This window comes from Equus quagga, chromosome 7, assembly GCF_021613505.1.
Source record: "Equus quagga isolate Etosha38 chromosome 7, UCLA_HA_Equagga_1.0, whole genome shotgun sequence".
NCBI classification, from domain to species: domain Eukaryota; kingdom Metazoa; phylum Chordata; class Mammalia; order Perissodactyla; family Equidae; genus Equus; species Equus quagga.
The window spans coordinates 128,180,152-128,205,499 of record NC_060273.1 but is presented as its reverse complement, the minus strand read 5'-3'; the positions used below and the strand labels follow the sequence as shown (position 1 = coordinate 128,205,499).

General features: G+C 40.3%; 1 protein-coding gene across 1 annotated transcript in view; it reads right to left on the bottom strand.

The window, feature by feature from the left end:
* Nucleotides 1–7,553: 7,553 nt before the first annotated feature.
* DMGDH (dimethylglycine dehydrogenase) overlaps nt 7,554–25,348 on the bottom strand; it is a 62,580-nt gene continuing 44,785 nt past the window's right edge. Inside the window, exons 15-16 of the mRNA XM_046668569.1 lie at nt 15,515–15,649; nt 7,554–10,318 (exon numbers count right to left, since the gene is read on the bottom strand). Of these exons, the coding sequence (XP_046524525.1) occupies nt 10,103–10,318; nt 15,515–15,649 (351 nt within the window). The 3' untranslated portion in view covers nt 7,554–10,102. The remainder of the gene's footprint in view (nt 10,319–15,514; nt 15,650–25,348) is intronic.

The following is a 25,348-nucleotide window of genomic DNA, read 5'->3' as shown; positions in this document are numbered from 1 at the left end:
TTATTTTAAAAGGTAGCTGTTTACGTGTCTTCAGAGTGGAAAGGCAATTCAGTCAGAGAATTAGCACAATGTGAGTACTCAGGTAAAGGAGGAGAGGGGAGCAGTCAGGGTCACGTCAGTCTTATCGTCTTCTGTTTTAGGTAACTCTTATGTCTTTAATTTTTCATTAGCCTTTTGTAATGAATTTTTCAATGAAGCTAATTTGGAACTTGGAAGCCTTTTGGAGGCAGAAGCCAGTGAAAACAGGTATCCATTCTGTTTGATCCGAGAGCCCTTGCTTTGAAGTCACTTCTTAAATGATCTTACATAATTGGAACGGTCCCCACAGTGGCCGCTGTGATTCTTGGTTGTCTCTAGCAAGATTGCGCCATTTTTCTAGATACCTAGAGCTTCCAGGACCGTGGTTCTTAGACATATAATAAGCAGGTGTGCCGGAAGGTGGCACACTCAACTCTTTGGAACTTAAGGACCCCATTTCTTTAAAGCCTTGGGTCTCTCGGAGCCCAATTAATGCCTAAGAGGGAAGTGCCACTGGTTTGGAGGTTGTGTGGTGTTTTATAGTCTACCTTGTTGCACAGAAATTTTCTTGATGTTGACAGGTGACCTAGAGTCAATCTAACCCATTCCATGACCAACTTATCCTGTGCAGAAATCTGAAATTTAAGTGGCGAGCACTCTGATGGTTTTTCAGGGTTCCACCCTAGCCCGCCAATTTTTCAGCTTAGATTTCCAAGATTCCCATTAGCAATAGATCTGTTATTCCTTAGCTCATGTGCACATTAACAGAAACCAACAGCAACCAAGGAGATGAGACTGTGGACACCAGCAGTAATGAAAGAGATGGTACTGCAGCCCGGCCAAGAAGGATTTAGGTACGCACCACCAGCACTCTGTGACATGGAACTATGGACTGAACCAGCAGACCCTGACAAATGTGGACTGTGGACTAACCAAGAGCTAAGAACTTGGGGTCCAGGCGGAACCATCTGCCAGCTCAGGCTGACCCACTAAGCCCTGGACTGGGGACCTTGGACTAACCAAGGGCTAGGGACTGGTATTCTCTTAAAGACTCCTCTCAGTCTAGACTCACCCGTTAACCCTGGACTGGAAAGCCAGTTAGGTCAGGAGCTTGATGCAAAGACAGCAGAGCTCAGAACTGAGAGGAACTTACCCACAGCCCTCGGAAATGGCGAGACAGAGAACTCCAAGGGTACCAGCGCCTGTGTTTCTCATTGTCCCTGAAGCCATCAGAAGTTTCCTTCAGATCCCATCGCTGCCATCAATTCTGTTAAAAAGAAATTCAACTGAGTAAATTTCAAAGATCTTATTGGCTTTATTCAATGATTCATGAGTCAGGCGGCATCTCTTCTAGCAGATAGAAAGGAGCTCCGAGGAGCTGTACAAAATGAAAGACTTTTATAGGCAGAAGGTGGCGGGATAACGAAGTTATACTGGCAAAGAGAGGATTGTTTGTGGCAAGGTCACCTTCCTTTAGGGGACAGCAGGGGTCTTTCAGGCAGATGACCCCACCTGTGCTGCCCAGGAGATTTCAGATTGACTGGCTTGAGTTTGCATTCCTGGGTGAGGTTGAAGCTGCAATTAAGTTAGGGATTCAGTCTTGGTTTGGTGACATGGGCCTTAGAACAAGTGACTCCATTTTGGGCCTTTTGTCTTTGTTTTTAATAGTATAAAGAAACAAGCCTTCTCATACATTAATCACAGAAGTGAAATTTGGTACAACCTCTAAGGGGAACGATTGTGCATATCTGTCAAAATGCACATAGGCTTTAATCCAGCAATTCCAGCTGTAGGAATTTATCCTTCAGAAGTATTCTGTCTGAGAAATATCATAAGCCTCAAGATACTCACTTTAGCCTTATTTTTATTAGAAAAAAGTGAACAATAGGGCCTGGTCAAATTAATTATGGAATACTAAGTTAATTAATACTAATTAACTATGGAGTCATTTAAAAGGATATGAAATAATCTCCAAGATATACCATTAGTTTTTAAAAGGCAAATAATATTATGCTTGGTATGCTTTCATTTGCTTAAAAGTATATGTATATATGTGCATATATATATTTATATTCATATTTGAGAGACAGATGCTTACATATTTATAGAGTATCTCAAGAGGGGCACAGAAGAAATGATAGCACTGGTGGTCTCCGGATAGCCTGGTTGACTGTGGACAGGGATGGGAGAGAGACTAACTTTTCACCTTATATCTTTTATGTCTTCTAAATTGTAAACTCTGTGCATATAGTATCTATTTCTAAGGGTATTATTATTAATAATAATTGTAATAACATAACATAATTATTAATAATAATAGTAATAAAATAAGTGTTTAAACAAAAAGTGAAATTCATCATAAGTGAGGGCAGAGTGCTGAGAATAAATACCCCCAATGACCATGTTTGTAAAGCCCAAAGGCCGTGCACTAAGAAAGTCACATAGATGCTCTGGCCTATGATTTCTCTGGTTTGCAGAGCCCCTGGTTCTGGGCCTGATGCTAGCTGGCTATAAACTATGCTCAGAAGTCAGACTACCTGTGTTTCAATGCTTCTCTCTACCTGTTTTGTTTCAATGCCTTTGGATATAATAAATAATGCACATAAAGGTTAAGCAGTTTTGAACACTTTATCTCACAGTTTAACCGTTGGGATAGAGATAAGAGTGGCAGAGGTCTTTCTTCAGAGAGGAAACCTGAAGTTCACTCACTAAATGTGGTAAGCTGTGGTTGGTGTTACTCATTGCCCCGTTACTACCGTGAATAGTCCAGAAGGAGATAGACTTGAACATCAGAAAGAATATCCAAACTTTGTTACTTTAGATGTCAGCTATTAAATTATTTTCACAAATATTTAGTCCTGGAAATTGATCTGGGATGGATTTGTTTCTGCCATGTCTAAGTGAGGGAGGGGGGTCTTCTAAAGGCCTGGGAGTTCCTGTATGGACTTACAGGTGGTGGTCCTAAGGTTCTTTTACCCTCCTTCTATTGCCAGTGGTTACATGCACAAGTTACATGCATTAACTTCTTTCAGGGCTGACTACTCTCACTGCATTAAGAATCATCAAGGGGGGCTGGCCCCATGGCCGAGTGGTTAAGTTCGCGCGCTCCGCTGCAGGTGGCCCAGTGTTTCGTTGGTTCGAATCCTGGGCGCAGACATGGCACTGCTCATCAAACCACGCTGAGGCAGCGTCCCACATGCCACAACTAGAAGGACCCACAACGAAGAATATACAACTATGTATTGTGGGGCTTTAGGGAGAAAAAGGAAAAAAATAAAATCTTTAGAATCATCAAGTTTCCAAGCATATAGGAAGGGAATTCTTTATAAGAACTATCTTCAGTTTATTGTTGATTTGTTTTGTGTGTTATTTACGTGTGTGTATTGAGAGGAAAATGATCAGATTAAAAAAAGAGGAAGAAAGATTTCTCTCAGCTCTAAAACTCTCCAAACTTCTGAAATTGGTAATCTGGATAAGAACGGCTATAGCCAACTCAAAATGAAACTCCCTCGATCCCCTCATCCTTCCCACTACCACCTCCTACCTCCTCAAAACCAACTGGATGAGAGTACAGAGTGGAAAATAGTACCATTCATGTACAAAGATTTTTGCATAGCATTTTTTGTGCATAAGATAGCAGACAAAGTGTACACAGGTCAGTGAATTCTTACAAAGTGAACAACACCCATGTAACCACCACCCACGTAAAGAAACAGGATGTTGTTATTGCCTTTTGTCTCATTTCTTCTTTCCTTTCTCTTGCCTTTCACACAGCCTGAGCCTTAGTGTTCACACAATATTCATTATATACAACAACTGAATTGCATTCGCTTTTTCTGTACTGAACTTTTTACATTGTATACCAATTTCTTTTTTTTTAATTACTTAGTGCATATTGATTTATTATTATTTTTTAAAGATTTTATTTTTTTCCTTTTTCTCCCCAAAGCCCCCCAGTACATAGTTGTATATTCTTCGTTGTGGGTCCTTCTAGTTGTGGCATGTGGGACGCTGCCTCAGCGTGGTTTGATGAGCAGTGCCATGTCTGCGCCCAGGATTCGAACCAACAAAACACTGGGCCACCTGCAGCAGACAGGTGACCTTAACCACTCAGCCACGGGGCCAGCCCCGTATACCAATTTCTTAAGCAGTTCTAAGCCAACTCTTTCCAACCTTGCTTAAATATCTGAAATCAAGGTGAACATCATGTTAAAAAATAAAAATAGTCATATTGTATGACAAAAAATAAGAACCTACTCTTATAAGAAAGTTCAATATATATATTAGCATACATATACATATATACATGTATATTTATTAGTCTTTTAAAAAGTGAAACATGTATATAGTTTAAAAAAAATAAAGTTAAGTTAAAAAGGCACACTGTGAGAAGTAATGTCAACCTCTCTCCAGAAATACTAATGTTACTTTTCCAGAGATAGTCTATTCATATATAAATACAATTTAAATATTTAAATTGTCCTATTTGAACCTAAATCATAGCACACTGCATATTGTAATACACCATAATTTTTTTAAATAATAATGTAATTAGTCCTTCTAAATGTGTTAGCCCATCCCACAGCCTCCCTCCATCCTAGTAGCTGTGTCTGCATCTCTTGACCCGGCCCCTTTTACCAGGTCTGGACAGATTACATTGGTGTTGTATGCCATTCATTGTCTATTACAATGCGATCTATTTCATGATCTTCCTCTGCTCTGCTCTGTTACACAGGGAGGTCAAACCCTACAAACTACATATCCCAGGCTCCTTTACCTACTTGGCTCCCAGCTAGGGTCAGCCAATGGAGCCACTGGTGAGATACCGGAGGGTGGGAAGAAGAGAGAAGCTAGGTGTTTCTTCCCTTCTCTCTGCTTTGGGTAGCATCTTCAGCAGCATGGCTGTATCTCCTGTGGGGTTCCAGCTCCCACTGGCAGCCCCTCCTTGTATCGTCCTAGTGTTAGCTTGGCAGCCCCCTCAGGGCCTCCCTCACTGGTTCTCCATGTTAAGTTCCCTCTTTTGAACTACCTAGCAAGTTAGTCACATGGAGAAGCCACCTGGAGAAGGATCCCCTGCCAGCCCCAGCCATTACAGTCATCCTCGGTGAGGTGCCAAACATGTGAGTGAAGAAGCCATCTTGGATGACCAACCAGTGAGAGTCATTTTTTTAAAAAAACCCTGACTATTTTATATGACAAAATTACTTTTTAGTAGTAATCATGAGATAAAATGAATAATAATGACTTTGCATATATAATCATGCCAGCTAGAAACAAATAAGAAAAATAGAAGTTAAATAAATGTTATAGTATAAAAAAGCAAGGAGTTAATATTTTAAAATTATTGTATTTTTGCAAAAGGAAAACATTTAGACCTATATATTGGTCTGTTGTAATAAATTGGTCTGTTGTCTGTAAGTAATGAAGTCACCTTTTCTGTTTTTAAGTCTTAAGCTTTGCAGTGACTTCACTGAAATTAATCTTCACATATTAAGGTTTAATAGACAGTATAGAACTCTCCTTTCAAAAAAACTCCAGAAACTGCAATACTATCTTTGTTTCTTTAGGAACAATTATAGTGGCTTTCAAATACCTCTGTATTTGAAAATTTTCTACTAAAATAACTTCATCAGAAAATTCATCATACATTTCTATCATATACAGTAAAAACTTCTGAAGTTTTTCTCCATCTGCTAAAATTGGAGGAAATGGCTGAATGATAACAAACTTTGACATTATTTGATCTATTGCTTTAGAGCAAGTGCCCAATTACTGGTGAAGAAGATCAAGGCATTCAAATACTGCTCTACTGATTTCGACTAGCAATGTAAGACCAGCATCTTTTGTTGCTTCTGGCATTCTTTGAAATTTGATTATTTATTCTGAATAGATGACCATTTCCTTAGATTTCGTTATTGCATAGTTAATTGCCTTCTTCACAATTTCTGTGTACTGCTCCTTTGATTAGAGTCTGATATAATATTTTATGTGAATAATTTGTCCAGTAACTAATAAGTTACTGAAATGTTATAACGTAGGTACCACTGATATAGAATTATAGTTTCTTAATTCTTTCTTTAGTTTTAACACAATTAACAATTTAAAAAGAAGACATTTGAATTTTAAAGATACCATTCAAAATCAGTAAGATATTTCATGTATGACCTAAAATTTGCACTTAGTGAACACAATATTATACGTCACAATTTGCCCTGTTTCATAATATTTATAATAAACATAAATAGAAACTAAATGACCACATAGAACGACAGAACTGAAGAAACTCAACTTCTGCTTCTTTGTATTTACAATCACTCTGCTATCCTTGTTTATTTCAAACCTACTGTTTAAACGTAGGATAATTAGTTCCACAGGGATTGCCCAAAGTAGACTTGAATGATTCCAGCAGTGAAGAACCTCCTCTCGAAATGAACACGTGTGGCTGGGTCTGTGAGCAGCAGGGGCCTATGGTATAACTAGGAGTTTTCCAAATTAATTCCCATGTAGACTATATTAAAGGAAGTAATAAAAATGTGCTAATTTGAAGTAGATAGATAGATAGATAGATGATAGATGATCAAAACATCAATAATTGCTACAACAAAAGATTTAGACTAAAAGTGTTTTTAGGGGGAGAAGGATTTGACAGCATGTAAAAAAGAGAACTGAGATGTTTAATGATGCTATTAAGCTTCCTCCAGACTTCTCGCTATGTGATTTAATAAAAATAAATAATGGCTCGCACTGCTGTTAGTGGGGTATTTTCTTACCTGCGGCTGAAAGCTTCTGAAATGATACCGTTTACGACCGATCTTTTTAGGATCTGCTCCTGGATAGTGAGGTTCCTCTCCTTGTCTCCGACTCCCTACCTTCCATCATTTTTTGATGCACTGTGGCTTTTGCCCTCACTGGTCCCCTGCAGTAGTTCATGCCAGTGGCACCAGTGACACTCTGCTGCTTACCCTGAGGGGTAAGCCTTTAATCCTACCTGACGTCTTTTATCTTCTGACACTGTTTGCCATCCTCTCCTCAAAATCTTCCCTCCCTTCGGCTTTCATGACACCTCAGTTTGTAGCTCAATATAAACCTGCTTTTTTTTAGTTAAATGCTTGACCTCTCTGGTCTTTGAACTCCACAAAGGCAGGCACCGTGTCTATTCCCTACTTTTCTAGGCCTGGCCTATAGTAAGTACTCACCAAACACGTGTAGACCAGCAACACTTTAGTAAGGAAAGCAATTACTCACAGAACTTTAAATACAGGAAAGGACTTTTGTAGATGCTTATGTAGTCTGTGCTTGACTGACAACAGAGCTGAGAAAAGCAAGTCTGGTTTTCAGCCCAGCGGCCTCTGACCACCCCAGCACCTCTATGCCTCACGACATGGTAATACCTCCAAAACCCATACCTGGAGGAAATATGTGTTGCCCTTTTATAATTCATGATGTAGCTTCTATAGGCTACTGGACTATTCTAGGGAAAGATTCTAGCAGGGACATAAGTAAAGGCAGGATGATAATTTTTATTTTTACATGAAGATTCATCAGAAGAAGGGTATAATTAACTTGGTTTTTAGCTAACTTGATTTTTTGGTTTTCTGCTTTTTTGAGAACTTGGTTAAAGGATGCCATTCGTGTATCTCAAACTTTCTTCTTTTCACAGTCCCAATAATGTCAACCTTTCTTTTTGTTCAATTCAAATATACACAAAATCCTCTCAGTAAAATTCTAGAATAATCTGTCTGCTATTTAATGATCCACACAGCATACTTAAACATTGTTTTCCTCTCACGTTTCCAATCAGTAGAAAAGGAGAAAGACACAGATCAGTCACATCCAACCCAAATCCATAAACATCATGTAAAGTGTTGATGCAAAGTGCTTTTGCAACTCTGAGAGGCTTTCCTGGCTCGAGGGAAGAAAGTGCCTGTCATTCACCACCACTTTCTTGAGCACACTTTTTTCTAAGCTGCAGACACGGCCTCTGTACATCTCTAGGGTACTTTTCAAGCCTGCTGGTGTTTGCTGTTCACGGCTGATGCTCACCCTCAGCTCATTCCTTTGAGGCCTCCCTCAGTGCAGAGTCCACTTTCCAGCAGCCGGTAGTATCCCAAAGTTTTCACCTGAGAACTGGGCGATGGGCCATCAGGAACTGAGAGCTTCAGGAACTGGTCTTTTACTCTCAGTCTCTGCCTCAGAGCCTCTCTCCTCGTCAGGAGCTCTCATCGCCCCAAGGCCTCAAAGCTTCTCTTACATCTATGCGTCTTCTCAGCTCCAATTTTTAGTATGAATCAGTTTACTCTCTGATGGCTCAGGTCAAATTCCCACAGGAGGAAATCCGATTAACTCGGCCCATCTTCCCGCGGCCAAGTGGTGTTGTGGATCATCAGTCAGCCTATGGACTGGCTGATGCCAAACCTGGTACCTAGGCCAGGACCACTGGCTGGGTGGCAGTGGGAGGGCTGGGGTGACCTGATAGCACCCAGTATACCAGAAAAGAAGGAATGAGGGAAACTTCGCAAGGAAATCAGGAAGTTGACTTCTTTTATACTGTGGGTAGGATTTCTTTAAACATTTAATATTCATCTAAATGTTCTATTCTTTTTATTGATGTTTTAGTGCTATCTTAACTGTATGACATGAATTCAATGTTGCACTTTCATTATGGCTTCTTGTTATTATAGTATCAAAAAAACCTGGAAGAGTCTATTTTGCAGAGGAGGAATCCAGAGATGGTAAATAAGTATCCTAAGGTCAAGGGGCTACAGAGAGGCAGAGAATGAGAAGCGAGATCTCCGAGCCCCAGCCTAAGGCTTTAACCAGCACCTGATACCAGAACGGAGATGGAGGGTCTGGTACATTCTTGGTAATTAGGAAAGGTTTGTTACCAAGAGGATTTCCCCCTTTTCTCCTGTAAAAGGATATACCAAAAAGAAGTGAACGGCATGTTGAAGAGTCCTAATATGTGATTACTTTTATCAAACATTTAAAATGTAAATTTGGCACCTTTGCAAAACTTACAAGACATTATTTTAAAATGTTTTCTAATTACAGAATCTTATTGTGCTTCACATTTAGCTTTAATACCTAGGAAAAACTCAATAAATGTGTAACAAATGCTTGTATAACATAAATTATAAATGACAAACTACCTTTTACAAAACATTTGATTTATTCACTCAACTAAACCCTAATAATTTCAAGAAGTATATCAAAGAATTATTTCTAAATGGATTTTTTTCTTGCTGTACACAGTGCTAAGGGCAATCCTGTCAGCTCTTAAGCTCTTGTTTGACCTGCTTTGTCAAATGCTTTGTGAAGTGGTACTCGGAACGGCATGACGTGATGTCAACTTGCATTAATTCTTTCCCAAAGAGAAGTGTTCAGTATTCACATTGTGTTTGTACTGGCACAATCTATTTATGTTTCCGCTTCATTTCAGAAGGTTTGCAACCACTGCTTCCTTTAGAAGACTGTTCTTTTTTGCTATTTTTTTCCTAAGACAACCTTTGAAAGGACAATAATGATGTCCCATAAAACTGCTTTCAGGAAAGCCACTGAAGATAAATATTTCAGAGAATTGAATAAAAATGTTATATATCAATATTAAACTTTCCTGTTTTTATCATAGATTTATTGTGAAAAATTAAAACTATCCCCTATTCGACTAATCTTTCTCAGTGAAGTAAGTCCATCAGCAATATTGCATTTGTTTTTATGTAAAACATATCGAGAACCATATGCATATGATCGTAAAATTGTATAACATCCTCTAATTCAGCTGTAATAATGATTGTGTATTAGCAAAAACTTAAAAGTTTTGCAATTGAGATCCACAAACACCAATATAGGGTAATAAAAACATTCATTTCAAATTTCTCCATTTGAAAGAACAATGTAAATCACTAATCCATTATTCTATTTTGCTTAGAGAAGAATTAAGAGAAAGGTTTTATTCCGATTCTAAATCTAGATTTCGATGATCTTGAAGTGAATTCTTGTTTTCCCATACTCCCTCAGGAATCAACCGTCATTTCGAGCACAGGCACAGTGCAATCGTCAGTCAGTTGCCTGCTGAAGGTCTTTTTCAAATTTTGTCCTTCCCACCTTTTTTCTTAAGCCGGTTTCTGGTTGGTTCTGTCAATACCAAGGGCTCTTGTATGACGACTGCTGGGTAATTTTTGCCGAGGAGTTCAACTTCCACTTGCTGTCCTACTTTCCCGAGCTCCACAGGGACATACGCAAAGGCCAGGCTCCTCTGGATGCTGTAACTGTAGCTTCCGGAGGTCGTGTTGCCAACCACCTGAAAGGCCAGACCCAACAATCCTCAGCATCTTGGTCACAGCTGGGTGTCCTCCTCCCTCCCCAGAGGGAGACACTCAAGCTATAGACTCAACTTACAATCCGAAAGTTTTATGATACACTACCTGTGGGGATAACACCAGGAAAAGAAACTTCACTTTTGTGAGAAGATGAATGAAAATTGATAAATTAATGAAAAATAATTTTCAAAATACATACCTAGATTACTCTGAAATTTCTCAGTTTTAAATAATAACAGGTAGTTTCTTAATACCTGGCACTATTTTGCTCAGTTTTGTGCCAAGAGCTCTGATAGGAAGGAGAATCAAATATTTTCATTTTAAACCAAAAAAAATTCTCTTCTATCATCAAACTAGCATCGCAATAACAGGTACAAGGGAGAAAAATTTAAAAGTCCAAATGCAAATGTAGTCAACCGTTTCTGTTGGGGTATAGATAAATGGCCTGCCAAAATCGTGCTGAATTGAACCATTTATTAATATATCAATAGTCAGTGTGACTGGACAGTCTATATGAACACATAGAGCATTTAAGAATTCCTGACAATTGCTAGGCACTTAAATGAACGTTAACTTTACTCTCGCTAACTCTACCACGCACTAAACATTTTGCTAGACACTCAGGAGAATGAGTAGAGGCCGGGTCCCCACCCTCAGGAGCTTCCAGCCTAGTTGAGGAATTAACGTGGAGAGACAAAACAAGATAACCAGGAAGCCAAGGCAATAAACGTGAGGAAGGCAGCATTTTTCCATGTTTTGAAGGCGGGGGAATGAGGGGGGCAGAGAAGGGAATGAAACTTTCCACAATGGGTGGACACATGGAGTTAGGCGTGAATGACCAAAATTAAGGAGGATGAAACAGGATAACTTGGGAGGGCAAACCAGATCTAAAGACTGCAAACCAGGAATCAAAACTTAAGAGATGGAAACAAAGGCTTTATGCTACGAAAACTATCCATGTAACAAGGCTGATTAGAGGAAAAGAGGATTAGAAGAAACCAGATCTAAAGGAAAGGATGAAAGAGAAGGAAAAGCAGAGTAAAATGGCAAAAACTACGATACAGAAATGTCAGGTTAAACGCTACATTCTAAAATAAAGGAAGACAATAGGAGCAAAATATGATCGATAGCCCTACTCAGAATGGCTTCTCCCGGCTACACAAGGTTGCATGAATCCGTGCAGCCTCGCTCTAGCACAGCCGGCTGCTCGCGCTGGTGCTCACCAACATTCCCGGACTTGAACCAGCCTGGGGATCTTTCAGCTGCCTCAGCAGAAAGCCCGCTACAGTCAACAGTCTTATTATAGCATTTCTAGTCTTTTCAATGCTAACACACTTGTGTCATTAAATACAGACTCCCATCTCTGCAGCTCCAGTTTTTAATTATCTCATTGAAACCCCAAATCAGAAGCTCTCCGTATAATTTCTGAGGTTATTATGGTGAAGAACTGGTTGATTAAAGAAAAAAAAAACCCAATGTGAATGCATTCATTAGTAAAAGCTTCTCTCTGGCAGATGATTAACTGCCGAGGTGCTGCAGCGCTCACACGCGTTTCAGAACGGCCTTTCTCCCTCAGATCACAGCGATGTGGTGGAAGGCCGGGATTTTGGTGAGGGAAGTTGGGGTTTTAGTCATTGTTCTTCAAAAGACTTTCTTGGTAACTTTGGTTTCAGTTCCCAGTCTGTAAAACAGAGATCTGCGCTTGGAGCCCTGGGAAAGTTAAAGTGATTTGCTCGGGTTTTAAGGGACCAGGAAGAGGCCTGCACAAGCTCTTGGCCAGAACCCCTAACTCACTGGGTCAAGAACCCACAGTCCCTTTTCAGAGCCTGTGCGCGCCCTTTCCTCAGGTCCACCCATCCCTTCAAACCCCCAGTCATTCGCCTGCAGTTAGTTCTGCTTTAGTAACTTTATTTATTTTGTGAGTGCCATTTTAAAAATATTTATTGAATGCTTTGCTTTCCGCTAGATTACTTTCATTTCTCCTTTAATTTCTCTCTAGCCCAGGGGTTAGCAGCCCAGAGTATTTCAGAAGTCTGACCTTTCCTTTTATCTTACTTCTTCATTTCCAGGGAAAGGCTTCTCCTGGCATCAATTTTATATTGTTCTACCTCAAAATCTTCTGGATTCAATTAAATCCATTCCTTCCTTTTGCTCAGTAAATTGCAAGAACCACCTGTCCCCATGCTCTGCCTCGTAGATTCTCATGTTCTTTGTGAAGTCAAACATTCGCTTTCATCTTACCGATGTAAACAACCTCATTTCTTTTTAGCCTTCTCTCATGCCTCCCCTAACGACGAGGCTAAAGACACCTCTAACTGATCTAAAGAAGGTAGCAGGGCGAATGGCCTTTGAAGGAGGCAACATAATTTATGCTGGATGATGTATTGTGTTTCTTTGGCTATCCCTGTGTGTGTTAGTTTATAAATAATGGTAAAGAAAATTTTCTAAACTCTCCAAACTTCCTTTCTCCAAAACCTCCTCTTCAAAACTTACTTCCCAGCAAAGCTGCCTTGATAATTAATGAAAGCCCTTCTCATGTCCACCCTTACGCCTTGAATTTTAAAAATTAAACCTTATTTAAAATCACAATCCCTCCCTCCAACACGCCCATCTCCCAGCTGGACTTTACTTTTCCCCAGGGCACTAATCACTCTCTGACATGCCATTTATTTTATTTATCTTGTTCATTGTGTCTCCCTCCCACCCCTGGAATATAAGCTCCGTGGGGGCAGATTCTTGTCTGTTTTCTTCACTGCTGTATCCTAGTATCTAGAATATTGCTGCCACATAGTAGAAACTCATATTTGTTGAATAAATGAATAACTCTGTACCCTATCTCTAGCACTAGAAATATTTGCAAGAATAGAATACCAAGTGCTAAAGGCAGTGTAAGTCAAGACAACGTCAGGAATGAAAAGCAAAAGATAATTCAGTGCATTCCAGAGCATGAAGAGGATCAAAGAGGGTCATGGGCACGATAAAAGGATGACCCTACCAAACAGCAAAGAGCAGACAAACTGATATCAGGAAATTCAAGAGATATTAATAAGAGAAACTACAATTGGATTAGCAGCTCTCTAAGCAGATGGCATGTAGTAGGAAAGACGAAAAATATAGCACATAATCTCAGTGCACAGATATGGCAAGGGAAATAAAATTCAAAAATGGAACTTGGGTTTCCATCCAGCGTTGGGATATAATTAACATATAATACTGTATAAGTTCAGGTACAGGTTTCCAAGTTTTTAAACTCTAATTTGGGTATGGCCATATTTAAGACGGCTAAAAATCTGCCATCTTAAATATGATCATTTGATCAACCAGTTGATCATGGTTGATGTGGGGTTGCATACAGAATATTACAGCATAATCTCTCTTTCACTCCATGACCACATAAAACAGAATGTTGGTGGAAGGATGGGCATGGACCACACTAGGAAGACTGAGGAAGCTGGATGGGAATGAAGTGAGAAAAGCAAAACAAAAGAAAGATGAGGTGGGGGAAAAATAATGACCGGGAAAAACTTAATTAGAGGTGGAAAGAACCTTAGACGTGATCTCATCCAATGGTTTCACTATATAGATGAGACGACTGAGGCCAGAGAGGCTAAGATCTGGACAAGCAGTTAGTTAATGGCAGAGGTGGGTATCAGTGGAAATCGTGGGCAAATACGAAACTGGAGGAAGAGCCTGTCAAGAAAAGAGGGCTGAACCAGAGATTTAGAGCAGAAAGAGGAACAGGAGACAGTGGGGTAAGAGTAGGAATGGTTCAAACAGAGGAGCGAGCTCAGCACAATTAAAGGTGAGACGTCTAAGAAGTGGAGATCGGAGAGAAGCCTGTTGGCTTCCTAGTGTCTAATAGTATCCACCTGCTACTCAGATGTACAAGAACTGTGGCTAGATAATTAAATGCTAAAGAGGATACAGTGGGACATCAGCAGAGACTGAGAAAAGTGAATTGGAGTATTTAGCGAGGCTTAGAAGAAAGGAGAAGCAATTCAAAATCCACCTATACCTGGGTCAGAAATCAACTCCATCGATCACTAGCTGTGTAATGTCAAGCAAATTACTTCACCTCTCTGAGCCCCAAAGCCTCATCTTTAAAATGGGGTTGGTCATACTTATCTGGGAGGGGTGTTGTAAAATTAGATGAGAGAGCACATGAAAAATAGCCAGCACATAGTAGGAAGTCTGTAGATGTTAGTTCTACATCAAACTGACCCATGCCTCAGCCCAAAGGGCCATTCCTTTAGTGATCCAAAGGCTAAGATTTGACACCACTGGCTTTCCCCACCTCCAGGGTTCTTTGTGTCAATGAAGAGAGGGGGGAAATGGAAACAAATAACAAGTAGGCTGCAGCGCAAGAGAAAAGCCCAGGCACGGAATCTCTGAGTCTCTGGGTATTGACCAAGCAGACCCTATTCAACATGGAACAGCTGTTTAGATAAGCCCGGAAGGCCCTGAGCCAGCCCCAAGGTCTAAACTGAGTGTCCCACACCTGCCTGGTAACACCAGCCAAAACACGGCAAAATCTTTACCAAATTGAGTTTTACAAACACTTGTAAAAAGCAGAGGAAATGAAGTTCTATCGGTAAGATATCTGGTTTTACTGATTACCTATAGAGACAATGAAATGCAACATTCCACAGTGAGAAGGTCATTTTTTTCTGAATAACCAAATGGTTTCTACTTTTTGCTTTCTTTCTAAGGTTCTACCCTCTATTGTCATAGACGTTTTCATTCAGAAATTTTTTTCTGCTAATGTGCTCAGGTTAGATTTGCCTCCTTCCAGAAGATCCCCAAGAAGCTAAATCAGAATGCCAAATTCTTTATAAAATCCATCTCTTGCATTCACAGATAGGAATCTGGTGAGCAAATAGATCATTTTACCCTCTAAATCAAACTTCCCCCATTGCCCAAGGTATTTCAAGTCCTTGGGTTTATTTCCTTAATCAAAGCATATAGAATTTTATGTTTTCAAACATGAGCAGCATTTCATTTTCCTTTCAGTTAATTAATTCTGTTTCTTGAATGTCAGCTCAGAAATCAAAAGTGTGTCATCCCACCATAGACAAAGAAACAGCAAAAAACTCTAAAAGGAAACCGATAGAGACAAGGAGAGTTTCTGTGGCAGAGAAGTTGCAGTGGCCCCTGGCCACGAGGTCCTCAGCACTCACCTTGCCATCGTACCAGATGCTTTCATTTCCCTCTGGATCAACATCATCGGTTGCCAAGGTGAGGCAGACCAGTCTCCGTTTCAGCCCCTCGGCTTTAATCTGTTTCAGTGCTTGCTTTCCTATGAAGTCTGCTGGCTGCAGGAAGCCAAGATAATGAAGATGAATGAATGCTCAGACACTGTGACAAGGTTAGAGATGCAAGCATTTAAATTTGTCTTTGCTATTTTCTCACCAATTACACATTAAATAAAAATACAGATTGGATCAAATGTCTAGACAAATATTTCTTAGTCCTCAAATGACAATATCAGCCACCTATTCCTTCAGAATAGGTTGGACTTCAGGGTAATAACTTGGGATAACAATGTTACCAGAACCACCGGGGCAGAACAGTGTAAGACATGGTATTGCAGTGATGGATTATGAAAGGGACCCTGCATCTCGTGGTGCTAGACAGTGGTACTGGCTGGTAGTGGGCAAAGTGCTACTCAGTTTCTACCTACAGTGAGCCTTTCACAAGAAGGAAATTCACTTCTTTGAAATGTGATGCCAAAACAACCCCAAAATGCCACACGGTTTTTTCTTTCTTCAGAATAATGGTCTGGGGAATGTATTAACCTATTGGGTCACACTCATTCGTTCAGTCAGGAAATGGATCGAGCCCCTGCTCTGTGTGAGGCATCATGCTAGGCCCCGTGTGGGTTATAAAATTAGTCAGACGCAGAGATTTTGATCAAAGAGCTTATGCTCTAATACTGCTTTTCAACCTCTTTTTCTCCTGCCATGTAGCACATGACAGATGACCTTTCTATTCCTCATACAGTCCCCTGGGCACACTCAGGGTTATTCTCAATGCGATGCAAGTGAGTGAGAGCGACACAGTGACGGCATAAACTTGAATCCATTCTTACATGTTAAAAAAAAGGAACCATGCCCACTTCAGGCCTTTCACATTTATTAGTAACACACCTTCCAGCAAAGAGGGGAGCAATGACTCCCCAGTGGAGACACTTAGCCTATGGAGGAGATACAATTCTACCCAACCAGAAGGCCAGGGACACTTGACAAGTGTGAGAAACTGGTCAGGGGCTACGAGTAGTGAGGGCAGGGGAGGAAGGCTGCCCCGGGTGGGACGGTGGGACAAGGCTTCTATGTAAGTGTGCCCAAACAAGCACCTCTTATCTTAGGCGGGAAGAGGGGAACTTGTGATATATAAGCCACATCTCTGTGAATGAGATTTCATTAGTGATTACAATGTGGGAAACAAAATTCTCAAAACAGTTCTCATGTACGTACAGAGGAACTATTCTCTGAAAGAAAGGAAATAACTTTAATTTCTTCACTGGCCAAAGAAGAAAGAAGACAGTATTTCATGCCAAAAATGTCCTCTGCTGTCACCATTTAGGATTTATGCAGCTCTTTCTGCACACAAAACATTTAGGATTGGGTGTAATACGTCCCCTTAACCTCTCAGTGTTGCAGCAGGAGGGGTCCTCACATACCTTCTGCCTGATCCACGCCCCCTCACCCCCCACCAGTTCACTCCTTGACTGATTCAGAACTTCTAGGATAAGCCCACAATGAAGTACAATTTCTACGGATATTGCAACTTTCAATTGCTGACCTACACAGGAAGCTAAAGAAAGTTCCCACTGGCCAAAGTTAAAACAATTGGAAAATGAAAGTCCAATTCTTTCCCCTTCCTCAGTTTGATCCAGATGGTGAGAACCAACAACAAAGTTTTAGTATGAAGCCCAAGAAAAATTCAAAGAAGACCGGACCCACATTATTTAAGACAGGACTACTGGGAAAAAACAAAACAAAAAACCCACAGAAAGAGCTTGATACATTTGAGTTCATATGTAGGATAAATTCATGATAACAAGAGTCATAACACATCACAACACACCGAGTCCTGACATTATTCTATCTCCTCAATGTCTTAACAGAGCAGAGGAAAAGAGAATAATGTGAGATGACTGGAAACATGGTAGAACACGACACATGACAACATAAAAATTAGCTATACCAATGTGAAACATGACTCAAAGTTGGTTCTATGAGAGTGTAAACATGACATTTTCTAAATTTAAAACAGACACTGTCTAATGTGCGGAGGCAGAAATGCAAACAAACAGATCCTATGATGGGATATATACAGAGGAGGCTCAAGAAAGAGTGTGATGGATTCTCTCTGGGGCGGGAGAGTGGGGCTGGGGCAGTGTTCTGTGGCAGCAATTTTATAGAGGAAGCAGCCGGAACTGAGTTGTGAAAGATGAGTTTCATACTAACTATTGTCTGCATGGCCTTTTCCAAAAGCCCTTGCACTTATATTATAATTTGACCTTCACAACAACTCATAGATGGTGGATTTGAGTCTAAAAGAACTTAGCCAAAGACAACCAACAAACTGGTAAGAACCCAAATCTCAGAGTCCCAGCCCCGCCTACTTTGAGCTGCCTTCCCTGAGCCACTGCAGCCAGTATCTGCTACACCTTTGGAGGGGCTGCGGGGAAGCTGGGCACGACCAAAGCTTTCAGAAATGGGTCTTTTTGGGGTGCTGGATGAGAACTCCTGGGGAAGGAGCTAGAGGGGCAAGGGGGATAAGATGTGCTGGAAAGGGAGCCAGCTCTATCTTCACCAAATTCACAATTTTACCAAAGTCTAAGCAGGAACATAAGGTATCAGCTAATCACAAGCAATAAGAAAAGGAGAGGACCCCAGAAAACTTCCTTGAGGAGAGAAAAATTAAAGTAATAAATTCATTACAAAATAAAAAGTAGTCGTAGTATTTACAATTTATTGGGCACTTGCTATGTGCCAGACACTATGGTGAGGGCTTTACATTCATGAGCTCATTTAATCCTCATGACATTCCTATGAGATAGACAATTTTATCCCCAGTTTGTGGACGAGAAAGGCCCAGTAACTAAGGCTCAGTTACATGGTGAAGTAAGTCAGCACCTTTAGATTTATCCATGTATGTTCTTAAATGACTGTACCTGGAGTCCATCATTGGAAGGCACAGCTGATGTAAACACTCTAAAGATGGTTTCTCTTAAATCATTTCTAGGTAGGCTGAACCTATTTTGAATGACATTCACTACACAATATTTTTGTACTATGTCAAAAAATTTGAAAACACACCACAGGTTAATGTTAATGAAATTTGACATATCTGGATATCCTTGAATTAGGAAGTGATCTTGTCAGCAATATTGTCCTCAAACATGAATGAAAATAATACTCTAACAAGTGACAACAAAAACCTCATTAAAGTAAGGAGCACAAACTTACAACACAGGCAAGGGGCGACACCTGCCCCTTGAGACAGCTCCCCCTCCCCAAGCTAGCCCTATGCCCGACGGGAAGACGTAAAGTGGGGTGATGGCATTTCATTCTCGTTTTACTTGGCTGTCCTCCCAAGACTGTAGCTTTTACCTTATTATACAGTTATTAATTAATAATGAGAAAGGAAAATGTGTCTGAAGGTAAGTGCTGTGATTAAAATTAGTGCTTTCAGGATGACTTGAGAACAGAAATATATTTCTTTAATGAGTCACTGCCAAATTAACTATATAGATAGCTATTAATGTCTTTGAGAAACACAAAATTTCTGGGCACTGAGACTACAGCTTAAAAATAGTCTTGGCTTATATTTTTTTAATTTATTAATTTTATAAAGCAGTAAGAGCCATTAAAACAGCCACCTGGAATACATACCAACGATAACATCCACATAGATGAAAACATTAAGTGAAATGTAATTACTCATCTCTTATTAGCCCTATTAAAAGCACATACATTAGCTAAAAGCCCATGGAAATGAAATAAATTAAACCAGTATATTTTTGGTTGTGATTCTCAGGGCAATGGAGAGTTCTCAGATGTGTAGCTAAAGCCGAATTTGACAGCAGCACTGGGAGGAAGGAAGGTCCTGATACGGAGAGTCAGGGTAATGGACTCAGACCAGGAGAGAAACTATAAAAACCCAGGTTTTGACCTTTTCTGTTCCATATATTTGGAGTCATAACCCATCAGAAAATTCAAGGAAGTCATCAGTTTGATTTAATGGTTTAGCCATAATCCTTTTAACCTAAATATCAAACGTTTCCAAAGGCATAAGAGAATCAGCATAATATCCTGGGTCCCAAGAAAGCCCCTTAGAAACCAGGTGCAGCGCTGGTTGCGGAGTCGTGCTCCTGCATTTACAGGCATGGAGAGAGGTCCAGAGAGACCCACTGGCCACCAGTTACCGCAAGAGGCAGAGCAGAGATGAAAATCCAGGTGACAGACTTCTGCCACTGTCCCTCAATACCTTCCTGAAAAGTTCCGCATCTAAAATGGGGCTCAGGGATCATCATTTAAAAACAATCCTGATGGGAATCCCGTTGTAAAGCATGTGGCCGTTCCTAACCTATGGTCTACGGTCTACGTAAATCTCAACTTTCTCCACTCAGCTGTGAATGCCAAGCGCTTCCGTGCTCGTCTCACAGCCACACTGATAAAGCCATAGACGGGATTGGTTCATTATGGGGAATGCATCGACTGACCTGCCAGCCCATCAAGACAAATTACACCATCATTCATTTCACAGTCACGTAACTAGAATCGGAAGTTTTTAAGCAGGCAGACAAATGTAGTCCAATCTCACTTTTCATATGAGAAAATTAAGTCTCATAGATAAGGTCTTGCCTGAAGTGACAGTGGGTTAGCACCAAACCTCAAACCCAGGCTTCTCAACTGTCGCTTCCTTTTCCACTGCGCAGAGCTTCATAACACTCCACAAAAGTTTATAATAACCACAATTTCAGTATCTCTTTATTAGCAAAACTTTAAATTACCGGTTCAGCAACTCAACACTGTTCTTATTGGCTGGAAATGAATACTCCCACATACACATAATTTTCATTCTCTGCTCTCAGCAATTTATTATTTATTTATTATTAATATTTTTTAATCTGATTCTTTTTTTTATTGAGGTCATATTTGTTTTCTTGGTAATTTAAAGATTTTATTTTTCCCTACTTTTCCCAAAAGCCCCCTAGTACCTAGTTGTGGGTCCTTCCAGTTGTGGCATAGGGGACACTGCCTCAGCATGGCTTGATGAACAGTGCCACATCTGTGCCCAGGATCCAAACTGGCGAAACCCTGGGCCGCTGAAGCAGAAGGCGCGAACTTAACCATTTGGCCATGGGGCCAGCCTCTCTTGGCAACTTAAAAGAAACAATTCATCTAGCATTTTTCTAACCAAAATTACCAATCACTTAAGTATTCCTTCTCAAAAAAAGTCTTTAATATAACTAGAAAAAGGGACTCTATTAACCAAAAGAAAGGCAGGGATAAATAGAAACCTGGAGAAAATATTTAAAATATTATTCCTAAGCCAGGCCAATAATTTGGTTAATTAGCATTCAAACTAAACTAGATTTTTCAAAACTAGAATAACCTCCATTACATGTGTTTTGTGACTTTCACTGGATTCAATATTAAAGGGAATATTTAGTTTTCAGTTTTTGAGTCTAATGATTCAAAGGAAAACGGTGGAATGGACCCACAGCTTTGTCAGATGTACTGTCATGTTTAAGTGCATTGGCAACAATTGCAATATAGACTTTTCATTAATAGTTTCCATCTCTAGACTGGAGGGAAGAACAATTGCCCATTTGATGTTTTAAATAGGGCATGCAAGCCCAAATGCAGAGTAAATAATTATTAAAGGAAATAAGAAAAACAGGAAGAAATGAGGCCTCAATAGGACCCATGATCTCTTTTGCTGGGGTCTTCAAAAAACTGAAAGGATTTTACCTATAGCAGTTTCCCCCTAAAAGATTTTAGATTCAATTCAGTAAGATGGAAGGGAATTACCATTTATTGAGGTATCAAATGTTCTTTATCTCATCTAATACTTATAACAAACTCAGAGGTGGATATTTTCTTCACTTTATAGAAGAGAAAATTGAAGTGTTTATAGGTTAAGCAACTTGTTTACTTTTAGGATCAGTAAGTGGCAGAGCCACGACTCAAATCCTTCAACAAATACTTACCAAGTCCCTACTAATTATCAGACATAGTGAAGGTCCTAAGGATTCTTAGCCTCTGTCCTCAAGGAGCTCAGTGCCTGGCTGCTGAGGCAGCCAGTATTGTGGGGTACAATAAGCACCATAGTAGAAGAGGGGCTCCCAACACTCCCTAGCGTTAATTACCACCATTATGTGAATGATCCAAATTCATACTTTCAGAACACATGTCTCCACACCCATGTGCTTAGCTGCTGTCTGAGACTCCCCACTTGGCTGTCCTATAGCCCACAAGTCCTTCCAACCTCCTAATCACAACCCTCTTAGTTCATCAACAGTACCCTAGATCCTCCTTTCTGCTCCCTTCACATACAGTCCCTCGTGTGGTCTCCATTCTGCCTTCTTAGTATCACTTACACCTTTTTCTTCTCCATCCTGTGGCCGCTGCCTTAGTTGAAGTTCTCGACATCTCTCTGTTGGATTTCTTCAATAATCAGGAAGGTGATCTCCCAGTCACCAGACTGATTCCCTTTTAATCTGTTTTCCATCACCAGAGTATCACTCCTTCCTCAAAATCTTTCAATGGCATCCTGATGTCTCTAGGATACACTCGAAATTCCTTAACCTGGCGGATGAGTCCCTTTGTCACGAGATCCCAGTACCTCTCCAGCATCATCTCTTGACACTGCCTTCAACAACAGAGTATTTGCTGGCATCTGCTATGTGCCAGTCCTGAACTAGGTGTTGGGGATAAAATAGTAAACAAAACATATTTTGTATTTCCAGAAGCTGTACTCAAGATGCTTACATTCCATTCAAAAGAAAAAAAACCAAAATAATTGCAAGCTGTAACACATCCTATAAGGAGGATGTAGCTACAAAATTTCTTTGAGAAATTATCTAATAAAATCCAACAACATAGAAAAAAATAATACATCATTACTAAATGGGTTTTATCCCAAAACTGAAAAGTTGGGTTAACATTTGAAAATTAATAAATTTAATTCACCATATAACAAAATAAAAAAGAAAAACCATATGATTATCTCAGTAGATGCAGAAAAAGCATTTGCCAAAATCTAATGTTCCTGATTAAAAACAAAACAAATTTTTAGCACTAGGAGTAGAAAGGATTGTCCTCATCCTGATAAACACCATCTCTGAAAAAACTATAGCTAACATCATACTTAATGATGACAGACTGACTGCTTTCCACCTAAGATCAGGAACAAGAGCTCTCATTGCTTCTGTTTAACTTTGCTGAAGATTCACTCAGGGGAGGTTCCAGGCAGTACAATAATGGCAAAAAAAAAAAAAAAGAAAGAAAGAAAGAAAAGGCATCCAGATTACAAAAGACAAAGAAAAACATATTTATATACTTATTTACTAAAAACTTATTTTTACACAACATGATCGTCCATACAGAAAATTGAAATGGAATCTACAAAAAAGTACTAGAGTTACTGTGTGAATTTAGCAAAGTTGCAGAATATGAAACCAATATACAAAACCCAATTGTTTTCTATATACTAGCAATAAACAACTGAAAATTGAAATAAAAAATACTGTTTACAATAGCATCAAAATATGAAATACTTAAGGATAAATCTGTAAAAATATATGCAAAACCTGTAAACTACAAAACACTTTTGAAATTAAAGACTACCTAAAAAAATAGAGAGATACACCTTGTTCATGAGTTGGAAGACTTGAAGTGACCCAAAGATATAATGCAATTCCAATCAAAATCTCAGCAGACGTTTTTTGTATAAACCAATGAGCTGATTCTAGAAATTCATGAAAATTATGGGGCTGGCCCCATGGCCTAATGGTTAAGATCAGCACACTCTGCTTCAGCAGCCCAGGTTTAGTTCCCGGGCACAGAACTACACCACTTGTCAGCAGCCATGCTCTGGCAGCAACCCACATGAAAAATAGAGGAAGACTGGCACAGATGTTAGCTCAGGGCAAATCTTCCTCAGCAAAAATATAAATAATTAAAAAAAATTTTAAATCATGAAAATTCAAAAAAGCTAGAATAGCTAAAACAACTTTGAAAAAGAAGAACAAAGTTTCAGGGCTATCACAACCTGATTTAAGCTGCAGTGATCAAGACAGTATGGTTTTGGTGTCAGAAAAGACAAATAGACCAACACAACACAACAGAGTCCATAAATAGACCTAAACATACATGGACGACTGACTTTTCACAGTGGCACAAAGGCAATCCAGTTCAGAATGGATAGTCTTTTCTACAAATGGTGCTGGAAACAACTGGATGTCTACATGCTAAAACGTAAACTTCAATCCATACCTCACACCAGATACAAAAACTAAATAAAAATGAATCATAGGCCTAAATGTAAAAAGATGGTAAAACTTCTAGGAGAAAACAGCAGAAAATCTTTGTGACTTTGGGCTAGGCAGAGATTTCTTAGACATAATACCAAAAGCATCATCTGCAAAAGAACAAATTGATAAGGACTTTAAAATTTTTTCAATTAAAAACTTCTGCTCTTTGAAAGACACTATTAGACAAATGAAAAGACAAGATACAAACTGGGAAAAAATATTTGCAAAGCATGTATCTGATAAAGGACTTGTACCTAGAATGTATTCAGGAGAGTGACATTAGCATCATGGCAGAGTGGGTTGTTTCCATTGTCTCTCTCCTCTAAGTTACAAATACTAGGACATTCATTGACCAACAGAGGAGTCCCTGCACAGTACATGAGAATGCCTGAGAGATCCATACACCTATACATCTGAAGGTGGGTGGACTGGACCTCCTGGAGGTGGTAGGACTAGGGGAGCAGCGGCAGCAGCTCCTGAGACCAGAGGTTCCAGGATCTGTAGCTGTTCCCATGAACAGAGGCCCCAGGAACTGAGGTAAGCCCTGTGAACAGAGGCCCCAAGAATCCAGGCAGCCCACACTTCTAGAGGTCTCAGGAACACTGTGGGCCCGTGACCAGAGATTCTGGGAACCGTGAGATATCTGTGACCCAGGCCCCTCACTCTTTCTCAGTGGCAGAGCCCCTGACACCAGCCCATCCAGCAGTGGGGGCTGCATCCAAGACACGAATCTCTCCCTAGCAGTGGCAGCAATGCCCGTGAACTGAGGTTTCAAATGGTATGGGCAATGGACACCAGAGGCTGCAGAAGGAGCAATGGACTCACAGCTCCGTCCCCCCTCCTCCCCTAGCAGTGACAGGTGGTGCCTGTGACCTAAGACTTCAGGGGCTACAATAATACCTGTAACCCAGCCCCCAGTGGTGGCACCCCTGACACTGGCCCTACTAGTAGTAGGGGCTGCATACAAGATCCTGGGCCCCTGGCAGCAATAGCAACACCTGTGAACCCAATGCTCCTGGCAGTGGTGCTGCCAGCACCCCCAGATAACCCAGGAGCCCCAGGACAGTTAGTGCACACAGCAGCAGCACCCAAGCCCATGGAGAGCCCACAGAAAGCCAGTGGTGAACACAAGACCCAGGTGACCCTGGGAGCAGCTGAGGTGCTCGCAACCTGGTGACCCCAGTGGCAAAACCCATGACTGCAGTGACATCATAAGCAGCAAGGTACCAGCAAGCTCAGAGGCATAAGCAGCACAAGGAGGACACTGATGATGCCTCTGGCAGATGCAGTAGAAGGTGGAAAGAGCAGGCTCTTAAATACAACCAGAAGCAGCTCAGAATTTTAAAACAACCAAAGCCTTACCCAAATAAGAAAGTGTTTACTACTACAAATCTGCTAGCAGAGGAACAACTCATCAAGCACCATGAAGAACTATAGTAACATGGTAGCACAAAAAGAAAAC